Source organism: Erythrolamprus reginae, chromosome 3 (assembly GCF_031021105.1).
Source record: "Erythrolamprus reginae isolate rEryReg1 chromosome 3, rEryReg1.hap1, whole genome shotgun sequence".
NCBI lineage: Eukaryota > Metazoa > Chordata > Lepidosauria > Squamata > Dipsadidae > Erythrolamprus > Erythrolamprus reginae.
The window spans coordinates 73,133,661-73,150,179 of NC_091952.1; the positions used below are offsets into that span (position 1 = coordinate 73,133,661).

At 45.1% G+C, this 16,519-nt stretch overlaps 1 protein-coding gene across 1 annotated transcript; it reads left to right on the top strand.

The window, feature by feature from the left end:
• Positions 1 to 9,382: 9,382 nt before the first annotated feature.
• Positions 9,383 to 12,327, top strand: FOXD2 (forkhead box D2). Its single transcript, XM_070748956.1, has one exon. The coding sequence runs from the start codon at positions 9,560 to 9,562 to the stop codon at positions 10,892 to 10,894; it is 1,335 nt and encodes a 444-aa protein (XP_070605057.1). The 5' UTR covers positions 9,383 to 9,559; the 3' UTR covers positions 10,895 to 12,327.
• Positions 12,328 to 16,519: the final 4,192 nt, after the last annotated feature.

Sequence of the window (16,519 nt, forward strand, 5' to 3'; positions counted from 1 at the left end):
ACTTCAACTCCCAGAATTCCCCAGCCAGCGAGTCCAAATATCTTCAAGTTGCCAAGGTTGGGGAAACACTGCAAGTCTCAGCGAATGAATTCTTCCCAATTTTCCCATTCTTTTCGATGTTCCTAATCTAGTTTACCAACTTGAGATTTTCCATTTGATCAAGCCCAAACTCGGGTTTCTGATCTTTCCCGGGGGACAAAACTCTCCAATGTGCGGCAAACAGTTTCAATGCTTTGGTAGGGCAATGGAAAGGACGATTTAATTCATTCATACGATTCAGTTGCTTAAGTTGCTGTAAGTGGTTTTAAAAAAACCCCGAAATAAATCATATCAGTAATCCGTGCCGACAGGTCATGGTATTTGTAAGAAAGCTGTTACCTGAAAGCAAGATCAGCTTGAAATTAGGAGGGTGGACTTGGGAAATAAAAGGGAAAGGTCATTTGGAAAGCTTTAATAGCAATAGCGTTTAGACTTATATACCGCTTTTACAGCCCCCTCTAAGCGGTTTACAGAATCAATCTAATGCCGGACAAGTGAATCACTAGTAAATATTGCATTCATTCAGATCTAGGATGTGTTATTTGAGTTCCCTTTATTTCTTTGAGCAGTATATTTTAAAAAGTCAAAATACTTCCTCCCTCGCTGCTAAAATAGCATCTATCTGAGGGAGCCTCACCAGTTATTATTTCCATCCTGGGCAATATTAATCCGCCTTTTTACTAAATGTCCTTGGCTTTCAAACTGCCGTATTAGTCAAAGACTTTCCGGAGTTTCTTCTACAGTTCAGGCAAAAGGCTGTTTGCCTTATTTCAGTTTAGGGCAAGTCTTTCTGAAAAAAGAATGAATTTCGTTTCTTTCCCGTTTACTCGTGGCCAGTTAACGCTTCGCATGTAATAAATAATAAGTTTCCCCACTTATACAAAAGAGGAAACCAAACATGGCATCTTTTTCCTCGGAAAATTCACGCCTTCCGATTGGGTGTTCTATGATCTCCTAACAAGTTTATATACACTGTTTAAATAAATAAATAAATAAGTAAGTAAGTAAGTAAGTAAGTAAGTAAGTAAGTAAGTAAGTAAGTAAGTAAGTAAGTAAGTAAGTAAGTAAGTAAGTAAGTAAATAAATAAATAAATAAATAAATAAATAAATAAACAAACAAACAAACAAACAAACAAACAAAATAAAATAAAATAAAATAAAATAAAATAAATGGAACACTTAAACAATACAATATAACTCCAAGTAAATCAAACTTCTGTGAAATCAAACTGTCCCCTTAGGAAGCAACACTGATTAAAAAACAATTTCCCACGCTGTTGTGCACATGCAACTTTGTACAGAACAAAGTATTCAATGAGAATGTTTCACTCATTCAGATCTAGGATGTGTTCTTTGAGTGTTCCTTTTATTTTTTGAGCACTATATATAGAGAGGAGAAGGAGGAGAACATGGGTCTAGAGATTAAAGCTAAGGTATTACAGGCAGAATCCCCAGGTTCAAATCCCGGTATGGGTATGGCTAGCTGATGGGAGCAAAATAGCTTGAAATAGATCTAACCCTAACCTTTCCTTTTCATTATCAGAAAAAAATATGTTACTTACTTAAAGAGAGAGAGGGGGGGAGAGAGAGAGACAGACAGACACAATAGGATTAGTTTTATGTTAGAGGATGTTTGCATTGTTAGGGAGTGGAGTTAAAAACAGAACAGTAAACGAATGGCTAGTAATTCGGGCACCCCAGAAGTCTATCTTCCCCATCAAGCAGGCATTGAGGAAAATTGACGATCAAGACAAATGGAACGCAAAGTGACCACATTTTCCGTGCTAGTGATTTGTGGCATCACTCAGCCATTGAAATGACAGAAAGGTCTGTCTTTGTTCATAAATGACACAGAGATGGCCCATAGTCCTGCTGCTAGCCACCAATATGGAAATACAATAGTTTGAAACTCCAGCTGCACCCCCCCCCCCTTTTTAACAACTCTAGAGTAGCTGAATCCTCTCCAAACACATTGCCTTCCTGTGTAGGAATCCTTCCCATGGTTTTAGGCACTGTGGCTTGGGATGATGGGGACTGTAGTTCAAAATACAAGTTAGAGAGGGGTAGTTAACGACAGGTTAAGTTCTAAAACTTTAGTTCCATTGGTCTAAGGCTAAGCCAAGGGTAGGCAATGTTGGCTCTTCTGTGACTTGTGGACTTCAACTCCCAGAATTCCTTAGCCAATCATGCTAGCTCAGGAATTCTGGGAGTTGAAGTCCACATGTCATAGAAGAGCCAACTTTCCCTACCCCTGATCTAAGCTGATATAAGGTTGGCTTTTTGTTGGTCAGCCCATTACCAAGTTACTTGGTACTAGAATCAAGTGTAGGCAAAGTTGGCTCTTCTGTGACATGTGGACTTCAATTCCCAGAATTCCTGAGCTAGCATGATTGGCTCAGGAATTCTGGGAGTTGAAGTCCAGAAGTCATAGAAGAGCCAACTTTGCCTATCCCTGCACTAGATCATCCCATTAATTCATAATTTTGTTTACTTATTTTGGGCATAACATGTTATACAAACTTGCGGTTAAATCATGGGTTCCAAACCTTTCTAATGCTGTGACCCCTTAATACAGTTCCTCATGTTTCGGCGACCACCAACCATACGTCTAGCGCCAATTCTCCCAACAGAGCCTTAAGCTGATTGGCAGGAAGGTCACTGTAAACACCTGATTGGTCGGATTGTAAAAATATGTTCCAAGGCGCCGGAATAGAAGCTTTAGTTCTTAACACCATGGGAAATTTGTCTTTTTCCGTGGTCTTAGGTGACCCCTGTGAAACAGTCGTTCGACCCCCAAAGGGGTCCCAACCCCCAGGTTGAGAACCACTGGTATAGATAAACCCATGTTTAGATAAACCCATGTTAGAAAATAACACACTGCGAGAACCCAGACTAAGTTGTCAATCCACTTCTGTTCAGCTTTATTTAAAAGGTCAGGAGATCTATACTGCTAAAAAGAATAATAAAGGGAAGACTCAAACAACTCATCCTAGATCTGAATGAATGAAATATTCCCATTGAATACTTTGTTCTGTACAAAGCTGAATGTGCACAAAAGCATGTGAAATTGATTGTCAATCAGTGTTCCTTCCTAAGTGGACAGTTTGATTTCACAGACATTTGATTTACTTGGAGTTATATTGTGTTGTTTAAGCGTTCTCTTTATTTTTTTTGAGCGGTGTATTATTCACAGCCATCGACGAGCTCAGGGTCCTGTACAGGGAATAGTCTCATCTCTACCACCCTTTATTGACCGTTTGTGGCTCTTCCCCCGACTCTCACTTCTCCCTCCCCCCTCCCTTTCTCTCTCACTCACTCTCTCTCTTTCTTTCTCACTCTCTTTCTCTATCTCTCTTTCACTCTCTGTTTCTCTCTCTGTTTCTCTGTTTCTCTCTCTCTTTCCCATGCAACGCTGTTCACACAACTTCCACGTTTCTATAAAACACCCGCTTTTCCTATTGACAATGAATACACGAGAAGGAGGGGAGACATCTACAGTGTCTGTCCCCTGTGCTGGTTAATGGCCGCAATTAAAGTTATCTGTCCCTTGACCCAGTCAAAGTTGGCTAGCAGTTCTAGCCGCTGCGCTGTACAAAGTTTCCATACTTTTCCACGGCATAGGTTTCTATTGCGTTGCTTCTTATGTGGGATTGCGTAACTAGGAGGTTCAGTTAAGTTCGCCTGTTCTGGAGGACACTCAACGCAGGCTTTAAGATGCCCAAGGAATCAACGCCGTTGATTTCAATGAAACGCCTACTCTTACTCTGGGATTTGACCTCAGGAAAATTGGCTCCGATTTCTAGCTCAGTTCGAAAGGCAGAAATCGGTCTCGTGCTAACGAAGTGTGAGTGGACCTTAGCTTTAGCCCAGTTCGGCCGTGGGGAGCCCTAAGCCATCCCAAATTATGGGAACATCCCCCCCCCATTTACTGCTCACACGACCCACCAAGCTAACTAAAGGCACTTAATTCGGGTTTGCAGAAAAAGCCGAAACCTTCTCGGGAGAAGTCAGGTCAAGGAGTTTCTAAGATTCATTCCAGATAAATATCTTAAGTTTCCTCGGACTTCTCAAAGAGATCGGATGAAGAATGAATGGGGTCCCGGTTTATAGCAGAACCTCTTTAGGGGTGCACAAAGGAGAATGGCCCCACTGGTTAAAGAGAACACCCCAACTGACTCAACTTTCCCTCTTTTCCCCCCTGCATACATTTGAGATAAAAATCTTGCCCTTCTCGTCGGTTGCAGCCTAGCTAAGAACTTCCACCGAGGGCTTCCCGTGGTTTACCTCCAACTCACCGGCCGCGGAGGGCAGGAATCCGGCCCAGGTGTAGACTTCAGAGCAGGTTCGCTTGCGCCAAAAGTAGACGCCGGCTTCTCTGGGGGATGCCTCGCTTCCGTGATTTTTTTTTTTTTTTACAAACTCTAGTCGGGACACAAAGCAGACACGTGGCGCCGTGTGTGGTCGGCCTCGCCGTCGCCACTGGGCCGGTGATACAAACTCAGAACGGCTGCATCCCTTAAAAAGCCAGAACTGAATGCTGAGCTTAACAGCTGTGTGGGGTTTCTCTCTCTCTCTCTCTTTCTTTCTCTCTCACTCTTTCTCTCTTTCTCTCATTCACTCAATCTCTTTCTTTCTTTCTCTCTTTCTCTCTCTTTCATTCTCTCTCTCTCTCTTTCTTTCACACACTCTCTTTTTCTTTTCTCTCTTTCTCTTTTTCTTTCTCTCTTTCTCTCTCTTCTCTCTCTTTCACTCTCTCTCTTTCTTTTTCTTTTCTCTCTTTCTTTTTTTCTTTCTCTCTTTCTCTCTCTTCTCTCTCTCTTTTCCATCCCTTTCTCTCTCTCTCTCTTTCTCTCTCTCTTTTCTCTCCCTTTCTCTTTCTCTCTCTTTCTCACTCTTTCCTTCTATCTCTTTCTCTCTCTCTCTCTCTCTCTCTCTTTCTCTCTATCTCTTTCTTTCCCTCTCTTTCTATCTCTATTTCAGACACACTCTCTTTCTCTCTTAATTTCAGAGACACTCTCTTTCTCTCTCTCTCTTTCTTTCACTCACTCCCACTCTTTCTTTCTTTCACTCTCTTTCTCTCTTTCTTTCACACACTCTCTCTTTCTCTCGCTTTATTTCAGACACACTCTCTTTCTCCATCTCTTTCTTTCACTCACTCTCTCTCTCATTTCACACACTCTCTTTTCTCTCTCTTTATTTCAGACACACTCTCTTTCTCTCTCTCTCTTTCACTCACTCTCTCTTTCTTTCACACACACTCTCTCTTTCTCTCTCTTTATTTCAGACACACTCTCTTTCTCTCTCTCTCTTTCACTCACTCTCTCTTTCTTTCACACACACTCTCTCTTTCTCTCTCTTTATTTCAGACACACTCTCTTTCTCTCTCTCTCTTTCACACTCTCTCTTTCTTTCACACACACTCTCTCTTTCTCTCTCTTTATTTCAGACACACTCTCTTTCTCTCTCTCTCTTTCACACTCTCTCTTTCTTTCACACACACTCTCTCTTTCTCTCTCTTTATTTCAGACTCTCTCTCTCTCTCTCTCTTTCACACTCTCTCTTTCTTTCACACACACTCTCTCTTTCTCTCTCTTTATTTCAGACACACTCTCTTTCTTTCTCTCTCTCTCTCTTTCACACTCTCTCTTTCTTTCACACACACTCTCTCTTTCTCTCTCTTTATTTCAGACACACTCTCTTTCTCTCTCTCTCTGTTTCACACTCTCTCTTTCTTTCACACACACTCTCCCTTTCCCTCTTTCTTTCTCTCTCCCACCCTCCACACGGCCGCCTCCCTGTTGGAAGAGTTTGAAATCTCAGGGCAGGACACGCGAAGATACCTAGCACAAAGTACAAAGGACCTTATGCAAAATTTAGATTTTTTTTAAAAAAGGCTAGTCACGATATTCCGGTGTTGTTGTTGTTGCTGTCGCTGTTGTTGTTTTTAAAAAGGTAACCTCCGTGTCCCGGTTGCATACGATCCCGAAAATCATTCCCAACATTAAGCAGCGGAAGAGCAACGTGAAATCGATCGGTGGTTCCCGCTGGATCTTTGTTGGGAAATCTGCCTGGATGTCAGTACTGTATTGTCAGTAAGGCCATCGGTCGGTTAGGGAAGGCTGGGAAGCCAGAACGAAGTCGCCCACCTCCCCCGCCCCCAAAAACACCGAAAAAACGACTTATACACCGAGGTTTGTTCGACTTTGCAAGGGTGGCGGATGGGATGGAGCGGGCCCGGAGGGGCGTTTTGGAGCCTTGGCCGGCAGCTGGTGTTTGGCTGAGGCTAAAAAGACGGGCCTGCCTCGGGGGCGAAGTACTTCAGTTCAAGCTGCCCGCTTCTCGCTCCCCTAAAAGGCATGGGCGAAATGAATGAGAAAAGCTCAGCTGAAGGCCCTTGTCCGCTCCTCTCGGTCTGCTTTTTCTTTTTATTTTAAGCGACGTTTAAAAACAATCTCGGCTCTAGGCAGGGGGACTTGAATCTATATCGGGGCTATTTAGATTCTTCCCGACGGGCGATGCTTCTTTTCTTCCGACGAAATCTCAAACCCCCACCCCCACCCACCCCCAAGCCAAGATCCTCCAATTGCTTTCAAGGAAATTTATTTCCAGTGCGCAGCTCTGATCACAGAGCAATGCCCAAATAAGAATTTCGGGGGATTTAACAATAATCCGCTTCATAAATTGGTGTGTGTGTGAGAGAGAGAGGGAGAGAGAGAGGGAGAAAGAAAGAGAGAAAGAAAGAGAGAGGGGAGAGAAAGAAAGAGAGAGAGAGAAAGAGAGAGAAAGAAAGAAAGAGAGAGAGAGAAAAAAAAGAGAGGGAGAAAAAGAGAGGGAGAAAGAGGGAGAAAGAGAAAGAGAGGAAGAGAGACAGAGAGAGAAAGAGAGAGAGAGAAAGAGAGAGAAAAATAGAGAGGGAAAAAGAGAGAAAGAGAGCAAAAAAGGGAAAGAGAGCGAAAAATAGAGGGAAAGAGAGAGAGAGAGAGGAGAGAGAGAGAGAGAATGAATGAATTCCGTGTTGTGGTTGTGGTTGTTTTGCACTCTCCTTGGCTATGATGTTTTCAACACGTATTGCTAATCCAGGTACAATATGCCACAAAACGCCAGCACATCTTTGCTGGGAGCTCAAGGAGAGAAGCCACCGCTTCGCTCGCCTTCAGATACCCGGCTTCTCATCCTTTCCTGCGCGGAACGTGCTGATTGGGCCTTGTATTGGTTTCTGGAATTAGGAAGAAGAGTTTTCTTTCTAATTCTGGAATACCTACTTATTTTGCCATTTTTAATTTATGGGAAAGTTGCTGTTGTGTTATTAAATTCATTTGATGTTTAATGGTTTTTATTTCTGCCAGAGTTGAGGTATTGTGTGTAATCCGTTGACTCACTTACGCTCAATAGTGGTCCTGAGCACTAAAACGCTTCAAGCAGGAATTCAAATCCTGAATCAGGGGGTCTTTTCCGGCAAAGGGCGCTGTTCTAGTTTAGCAACCCCACGGTTTTGTGGATTGAAAAGTGCAACATGCGAGAGTTCTAGAGAAGAACGCGGTTGAATAGAGGCGAGAGAATGGGAGCCGTTTTGTGAACTGTGGGCCACGACTTTGCAAACGGTCTGGAAACGACCGAGAGAAACACGGAAAGTTAACGAGGGTGGCGGGAAGCGAGAAAGATGCTTGCAGAAGAAATGTAGCCGGATCTATAATGGATGTTTCGGGATCTGGAGGAGGAAAGCGAGAGAACTTGGAAAGGCGGCAGAAGCCCTGACGGGGAGATCCCCCTCCCCCAACAACCTTGTTTGGAATATCAGGAGATTCCCCAAACACACCGGGATGGGGTTGGGTGGCTTCTGTTGGGTTTTGGTTCATCAAAAGCTCAGCAGAGAGCCATCCTTTATTTTGATTGTAAATTTGGTTTATTTGGCAAAATAAACAAGAGTTGACCATTTGGCCATTAGTGACCAATCAATCACAAAGAGAAAATATGGCGTGTGCGGGCCGGGCTTAGACCCCCCAAAAATATAATATAATATAATATAATATAATATAATATAATATAATATAATATAATATAATATAATATAATATAATATAATATAATATAATATAATATAATATAATATAATATAATATAATATAATATAATATAATATAATATAATATAATATAATATAATATAATATAATATAATATAATATAATATAATATAATATAATATAATATAATATAATATAATATAATATAATATAATATAATATAATATAATATAATTAATATAATTAATATAATATAATATAATACAATACAATACAATACAACACAACACAACAAACATAATATAATATAATAATATCACATCACATCATATATATATATATATATATATATATATATATATATATATATATATATACTGCTCAAACAAAAAAGGGAACACTTAAAGAACACAATATACAGTAACTCCAAGTAAGTCAAACTTCTGTGAAATCAAACTTTCCACTTAGAAAGCAACACTGATTGACAATCAATTTCACCTGCTGTTTTGCGCATTCCACTTTGTACAGAACAAAGTATTCAATGAGAATATTTCATTCATTCAGATCTAGGAAGTGTTATTTGAGTTATTATTTTGACAAGTATATAATAAATATAATATAGTATGTATAGTATAATATGATATCATATAACTATAATTATAATATAGTATAGCTTAGTATAGTATATCATATCATATATATAATATTATAAATATAATATAAAGTATAGTATAATATGATATCATATAACTATAACATAGCATAGTATATAGTATAGTATAGTATAATATATTGTAATATAATGTAATGTAATGTAATATAGCATAGTACAGTATAGCATAGCATAGCATAGTGTAATATAATATAATCCGGAGCGCTGAACCGGCTAATCAAGCAAGGCCGAAGGGAGGAAAGTGGAGTGTGTGTGTGGGGGGGGGGGGGGGGGGAGGGAAACTTGCGAGCGCTTGACAGGGGGAGCAGCGCGAGTGGCGGGTCTAAGTTTGCGCGCGCCAACACACGTGACGCGCCGTTCCGCGCTATAAAAGCTCCTGGCGCTTGCCTGGGCGGCTCAGTGCCTGAGCGACGTTCCGGCCAGCGTGAGCTCGGGCGCGAAGGCGGTGGCTTTCCCCCCCCTCTCTCTCCCGTCCTGCCCCTCTCCTCCCCCTTTTCCCAATCCTTTCGCTCCGTCCCTGTTTCACCCACCCGTCCGGGGGGGGGCACCCGCAACCCCTGGCCCAGTCCCCCTTCCTCCCCCTTCCTCCCCTCCTCCCGCCCGCCCGCCCCGCCCCTCTGACGGGTCGTCCTGCCCTCCTGAGGGGAAGAGTAACGCTGAGGGGCGCCTGTTGCTCTCGGGCCGGGAGCGAGGAGCCGCCTCCTCGCCGTCCTCTTCGGACTCCTCCCTCGCTCCGCCGCTAGGGGGTGGCCTAGCCGAGCAGCCCGACCCGGCGGCAGAAGCAGTCGGCCCGAGCGGCGGCTGAGGCGGCACTACCACCAGCCATGACCCTGGGCTGCAGCAGCGGGAGCAGCCGGCCCCGCGCCTTGCTGGCGTCCCCGTCGCCTGAGGAGGAGGCAGAGGAGGAGGAAGACGAAGCGGCGTCCGACGTGGAGGACGCCGACATCGACGTGGTGGGGCCCCCTCACGAGCACGGCCGGACCAAGTTTAGCGAGGAGGAAGAGGAGGAAGAAGACGACGAGGATTTGCGCCTCCTCCCCAAACAGGCAGCGCGGGTGAGGCTGTCCCCGGGCCAGCGGAGCCCCGAGGCCACGCTGGGCGACACTCAGGGCGGCGTGGCAACGGCTCCGGCGGCCGCCTCGTCGTCGTCTTCTTCGTCCGCCTCGTCTTCGTCGTCCGGCGGCGGCGCTTCCTCCGGCAAGAACCCGCTGGTGAAGCCGCCCTACTCGTACATCGCGCTCATCACCATGGCCATCCTGCAGAGCCCCAAGAAGCGGCTGACGCTGAGCGAGATCTGCGAGTTCATCAGCGGCCGCTTCCCTTACTACCGCGAGAAGTTCCCGGCCTGGCAGAACTCCATCCGCCACAACCTCTCGCTCAACGACTGCTTCGTCAAGATCCCCCGCGAGCCGGGCAACCCGGGCAAGGGCAACTACTGGACCCTGGACCCGGAGTCGGCCGATATGTTCGACAACGGCTCCTTCCTCCGCCGCAGGAAGCGCTTCAAGAGGCAGCAGCAGCAGCAGCTCCACCCGCAGCCGCCTGAGCTGCTCTTGCGCGCCGCCGACCCGGCTTCGTTCCTGCCCTGCTTCGCTTACGGACCTTACGGCTACAACTACGGGCTGCAGCTCCAGAGTTTGCACCACCACCACCACCACCACCATCACCCTCCTCCGGGGGCCGCGGGCGGAGGGACGGCGGGGACTTTTTCTTTCCAGACTTCGTCCTGCAGCCTCCCTGCCGGGCCCGCCTCGACCGCCCCGTCCGTCTTCTCCGGCGGGCTCTCCTCTTTCCTGGGCGGCGCGGATCTGAGCTGCAGGAAGGCTTTCTACCCGGCGGGGCAGCTCAGCCCCACCACTTCCCTCCTGCAGGGGCTCAAGACGGACCAGGGAGCGGGCAGCAGGCCTTCTTTTTCCATTGACAATATCATTGGAAGCGGCGGTGGAAGTGGAGGCGCGGCCCCTCCGCCTTCCAGTAGCTCCGCGGTCGGCGCGGCGGATTCGCCCTTCCCGGCGGGCCACGCCGGGAGCCAAGCGCAGGTCCTGGCGATGTTGTCTCCGGCTCTGACCCCCTTGAGCCTCGCCCACGAAGCGCTCCTGCCGTCGTCGGGACAAAACTTTTCCAGTAAACTCGCCAACCTCAACAACTGTCCTTTTTAAAAGGCGGCCGCGGTGCCCCCCCTTCCCCAAATCGACATTCCCCCCTCCCGCCCCCTCCCCTATCTATCTCCCTCTATTGTCCTCCCATTGTGTTTTGAAAGGTAGGACTTTTTTTTTTTTTGGCGGGGTGGCATCTGGCATCCGGGTCGTTGTGTGTGTGTGCGCGCGCGCGTGCGTGCGTCTATCTCCTCCGAGGGTGGGGGCGTGTGATTTAGCAAATGGCGGGGGATGTGAAAAGGGGGGAGGGAGAGAAATTGCTGAGTCGAAAGACCTGTTTAAAAAATTAACCTTTCTTATGAAGTGATTTCTGGCAGCTTGGGAGGAGGGGGCAAAAAAAGAGAAGCAAACGTGAAATCGTTTAATTGGGGCTGCGGTCCTAAGCTGTCCAGGTGGTGCTATTTTAGTTGGATTCATTGAAATGGCCTTCGGAGTATGGATCCATTTAGCAGCTCGGTTATTCTGACCCAACTGTCCTATACTCCTTAAAGTTACCCGATTCCAGGGGTCCTCAAACTTGGCAACTTTACTCTTCTTCCTCCTCCTCTTCCTTGCACCAACGACAAATTCGTTGTGTGTCCAGTCACACTTGGCCAATAAAATTCTATTCTATTCTATTCTATTCTATTCTATATTCTACTCTATACTCTACTCTATATTCTATTCTATTTGTGGACGTCAATTCCCAAAATTCTCCAGCCTCTGGGAATTGAAGTCCACAAGTCTTAAAAGTTGCCAAGTTTGAAAACCTGTGCCCCATTCAATTTTAGCCTGCCGGAGTGGGGTTCTTTGTACAGTAGAATGCAGACTTCCCAGGGAGTTGGGTTGAAGTTCCAAGGGTATAACTTTAATCTGATAATGGTGGGTTCATGCTTTTGGGGATCGAATCCCATTGATCCCACGCTCCCAGGTGTGCCTCGAATAGTAACCTCGGGGTGTGCTTATGCACTTGTAAGACTTTGCCTTTAAACTGATTCCCTGAATTGGTCCCGATGTCTGTATTTTCCCCATTTTTGAAGGAAAGTTTTAAAAATTTTCTCTTGGGTAATAGTTCAGTGTTTCCTAAAAATGTATAAATCAATTTATGTTTTAAGTGAGATTTGAAATACATATTCTCTAAAGATCAGGCCATATCAGCAAATCCTCTTTTATCAAAAACTCCCGCCTCCTCTCCACCCCTTCCGTGTGTGTGTGTGTGTGTGTGTTTGTGGGCACGCACACGTGTGTGTGTGTGTGTGTGTGTGTGTCTTCAGTGTATCGGGACTCATTGGCGTGTATACATTGTGCACCAGAGCTATTTTGCTCTCTTCCCACTAGTTGTGTTTCCCTCCTATTTTATTGAAAGAATTGTGAATGATTAGATGTGGAAAAGGCAACACATATTTTTTTGTCCACCTCTGGTGTAAATTAATAAATGTCTGTGAATTCTGTTAAAAGGAACTCAGTGGGTCTTGCTATTTGCTCTTGTAATTGTTTTTCAATGTTTTAGTACTATTGGATCTTTGAAAGTGAAAAACGACCTGCAGAGTGGATGAATTTATTTAGGTTTTTGTTAAAAGCTAAGGGAAAAACAAGGACTTCGATTTTGTAGTAGCAGGGGCAAACCACACTCAAAATCTAAGTTCAGAGACTCCACTCCCCAGACCCCCAAGAGGCTGGGGGGGGGGGTCCAATATGTACCAAGATTGTATTCTTTGTGTATCAGTCCACCCCAATCTCCTTCTTAAAATATACTAGACTACAGACAGCAATTAAAGTCAGGGTACAACTGCTGTTTTGAGCACAAGTGTGATCTATAAAACCAATGTTTTTTATTAAGTAGAACAATATGAAAAGAGCAAGGTAAACATTTGTAGCTTCCCAATGAAATGTGGGTTTGCCAGAATTTTTCCTTCCTTGCCTGTTAATGAAGTCTAAAATTAGTTTGCTGGTACCCTCCCTCCTACCTCTTTTAAAGTAATACTTTTGGGTTTTAAACTTAAAATATTATTGTCATTATAAGGAGTTATGCATTCTTTTACTTGTGACATCACATGTGGCAATTAAGTTCTTGTTCTCCAAAATTACTTTAAATTCCCAGGTGGTTAATAGAAGAAAATTATATTCCCCACTGCCCTTTTTGTTACAGTTGATAATGTTGACATTTGAAACAAGGAATGGTGGGGGACAACGAATAATTTAAATTTGTTCTTTCTGAAAGGGTTGCAGTGACCGTTCGAAATCCGAGCTCTCTGCCTAAATTTGAAAAAAAAAAAAGGTACAAAATAAACAAACTCTTTTGTAGCCAAGCCATGCCCCGAAATCTCTTTATATTTTGGGCAAATTTCAAAATGCGGGATTTTGTTTGGAGAAAAAAAAAAGCTCCCCTAATCTCTCAGGCAGCAATGTCTTGTCAGGTGTTTTTTTTTTTAAAAAATATTATTATTGAATGACCCTGAATAAGTGAATAAACCAACCCACTCACCCCTCCTTCTAATTTAAAATATTCATTTACTGGGGATTTTTGTGTGGCTCTAATAGATTCTCCCCTGGAGAAGGGCCTGTGAAGGCAGAGGTAAATGAGGGGGAGTTGGTGGGTGGGTGGTTTTCTATGGGGGTGGGAGGAAATTACAGAAGAGAGGCGATTCTTGTAGCATTTTCCATCTGTCTCTTAATGCAGGGCCGACCCCCTCCTCGCCAGCCTTCCCGAGTTTGTTGATGTTGCTCCTTGAAAAGCGTCTAGCCCTCCCTGCTGGCCCAGCGAGGGGTCTTGCGTCCCCCCAAGCCACATTTGCTTTTGAAAAGGGATCCCCTGTCAGACACTTGGTCCTTGCCTTTCATGTCCAGTCCCCACAAAGAGGCTACAAGGCAAGACACGGAAAAGGTGGGGAGCGGGAGAAAAGAGACGCCGCTCTCTTTTCGAATCTATTTTCCAGATTGCTGAGCACATGGTTACAAATGGAAAGAGCTTTGGGACTTTTTTTTTTTTTAATCCGGGGAGGGGGCGCTTCTTTCACTCTTTCTCTCTTCCCTCCCCCAGTCTTTCCAAATTGTTAAACTACACTGTTCCAAAAAAAAAAAAAGAAAAAAAAAGGGAACACTTAAACAACATAATATAACTCCAAGTAAATCAAACCTCCGTGAAATCAAACTGTCCACTTAGGAAGCAATACTGATCGACAGTCAATTTCACCTGCTGTTGTGCACATTCAACTTTGTACAGAACAAAATATTCAATGAGAACATTTCATTCATTCAGATCTAGGGTGTGTTCTTTGAATGTTCCCTTTATTTTATTTTTTGAGCAGTGTATAAAATATGCTAAAACACTCTGCGGGGAGCGTTCTGGGCACCCATTTCCAGCTCTAGCGTTAGTTAGAAAACGGGAGAAGCAAACAAGCTCTGAAGTTGGTTTTTTTAAAATTTCTTTCCCTTTTTGTGTGTGTGGGGCTGTGAAAAGAGGGAGCGAGAATAAGAAAGCCGTCAACATAGCACCCTGTTTGGGAGAGTAGGCAAAAGTACGCGCGGGCTGGTATGGAAGTGCAGCTAGGATTCATTAACCGTGTAAAATCAATGCCAAGCCCAGTACTTTTATACGTAGATTTATTTTCTTGAGGGAAACAAGGAATTCTGCCCTTCGATGAACAGCCTCAATCTTCAAATCACTGAACAGCGGGTCAGAAGCGGTAGTAATCTTGGAAACAAAATCCCGCAGAAACCCACGGAAAGGGCGCGGCGTAATCCTAGCTACATTTTACGCGACCTCCCTGATTCGCCCCAGTCGAGGCCTGGGACTGCAGCTTCCCGATTCGTTTCCATTTGTCTCGGGTGCTCGTTTACAAGCGTACGGCTGAACCTGCCGCGATTCCTCGCAGAAGGGGAAATTGCGCCCCGATTTTTTTCTGCCCGAATTTCAGAAGTGTTTGCAAAGAGTTCCACGGATTTAGCGTGCGTATAGGCCACAGGGTGCGCGCCCGCATTTGCCTGTAGTGTTGGGAGAGCTGGAGAAACTAAAACTCGCCGCCCCCTTTCAATGTGTGTTTGTGTGCGTGGATAGATAGATAGATAGATAGATAGATAGATAGATAGATAGATAGATAGATAGATAGATAGATAGATAGATATGCGGAGCTCCAGGGCTAAAGGTTACGGCGCCTAAAGCGGCTTATTTCAGAGCGCGGAGCGTCGTACGCAGCGCGCTTGTAACCTTAGAGGGGTTGGAAAGCGGACCGCAGCGCTGAAATCCTGGCGCGCATCTCTGGCAAACTACACAACCATGAACGCCTCTGGCTTCTCGTTGCCTTCTCCTTTCTGCTCGAAAGGAAGGCGTCGAATTGCGTTCTAGCAAAGGCTGGACTCACTTGGGAGCTGGAGACCGCGCCGTTTTTAATCTAGAGGTCGAGTAGCGTTGATTCCCTCCCCGCTTCCCCATTCCTGAATCTCCGACTCGTTGTGCGTGGGGGGTGGGGGTGACAGAAAGATGGGCTTTAATGTTCCCGAGCAATTTAATAAGGTTGCTGGATTCATGGCCTTCAGGTGGAATCGGATCGCAATCCAAATGTAGTTGCAATCTTTTTCCCTGCTGGAGTTCAGTTTTTAACCGCACCTCAACTCCTCTTTTTTAATGTGGGCCTTGTCTACCAAAACTCCAGTTATTGACATGCTTCTAATGTCCCCCCCTCTTTCTTTCTCTCTCTCTCTCCCTCTCACAAAGTGAGAAAGAAGGACATCTGGAATTTGTCACAGCGGAGGCCATCCCTAGCAATCCGTTTTCCCTGGGGCAGAATGAGGGGATCATTTTGTGAAGGACTGACGCGTGTCTTGGACTCTTGCGTGATGAGCTTTTTGTTTTCTCTCATTTCCCCCTCAGTGGTTCAACTCAAGTATCCCACCGGTCTCTCTGCGGCCAAGGGGGTCCCGTCAAACTGAACAGAAGTTTAGGGAGGGGACTTGCCCACGTAGATAAAGAGCTTTGCATCCCTCCTGTGCATAGGCGAATAGCTTGGCGTTCCCAAGGGTAATAAGGAACAGAGCAAGGAAGCTACGTGCCCCCCCCCTCCAAACTAGTTTTGAACTCTTTCCTCCTCCACCTCCTCCTCCGTCTGAACGTAAGTCAGGACAAAATGCTTGTGGATTGGTGAGTGGGGGGTGCTGGTTTTCCTCGAGGCTCTCAGATATAATGGCACTTGCCCGAAACGTTTTTTTGAGGAGCTCGGGTTCACCATGAAGGTGAGAATTATAGAAAACTGAGCTTCCTTTTGTACTTCTAGCAAGAGGCGTCGGGGCCTTAGTTTGGCTTGGGAAAGCTTTCTGAAGAAGGAAGTTTGCTTCGTTTGAGCACCTGGTCCATTACTGGTCCAGCTCCGTCTTTCAGAAGGGTAACAGAGAAGTGTTTTCCCAACTCCGAGAAGTGATTTATCTTTAGTCTCTAACGCAAAGCAAAACCATTTTCACCTGCTTGGCCTCAGAGCAACCAAGACCTTTGGGGTCGATCAAATGGAAGCTTGATTGGTAGCTAGTCTTGAACAAAAAGTCAGGTTGCAAAACTACTTTGCAGAGTAGTTTTATTGGAGGTTAGATCGGCCCTAGCTGGGTTTGCATGCCAAGGTTGAACGATAAATTAACCAACCACGTTTTCCAAATAGCAGG

Coding starts and splice junctions, on each gene's coding strand:
- FOXD2 (XM_070748956.1), top strand. CDS start 9,560: ATGACCCTGGGCTGCAGCAGCGGGAGCAGCCGGCCCCGCGCCTTGCTG.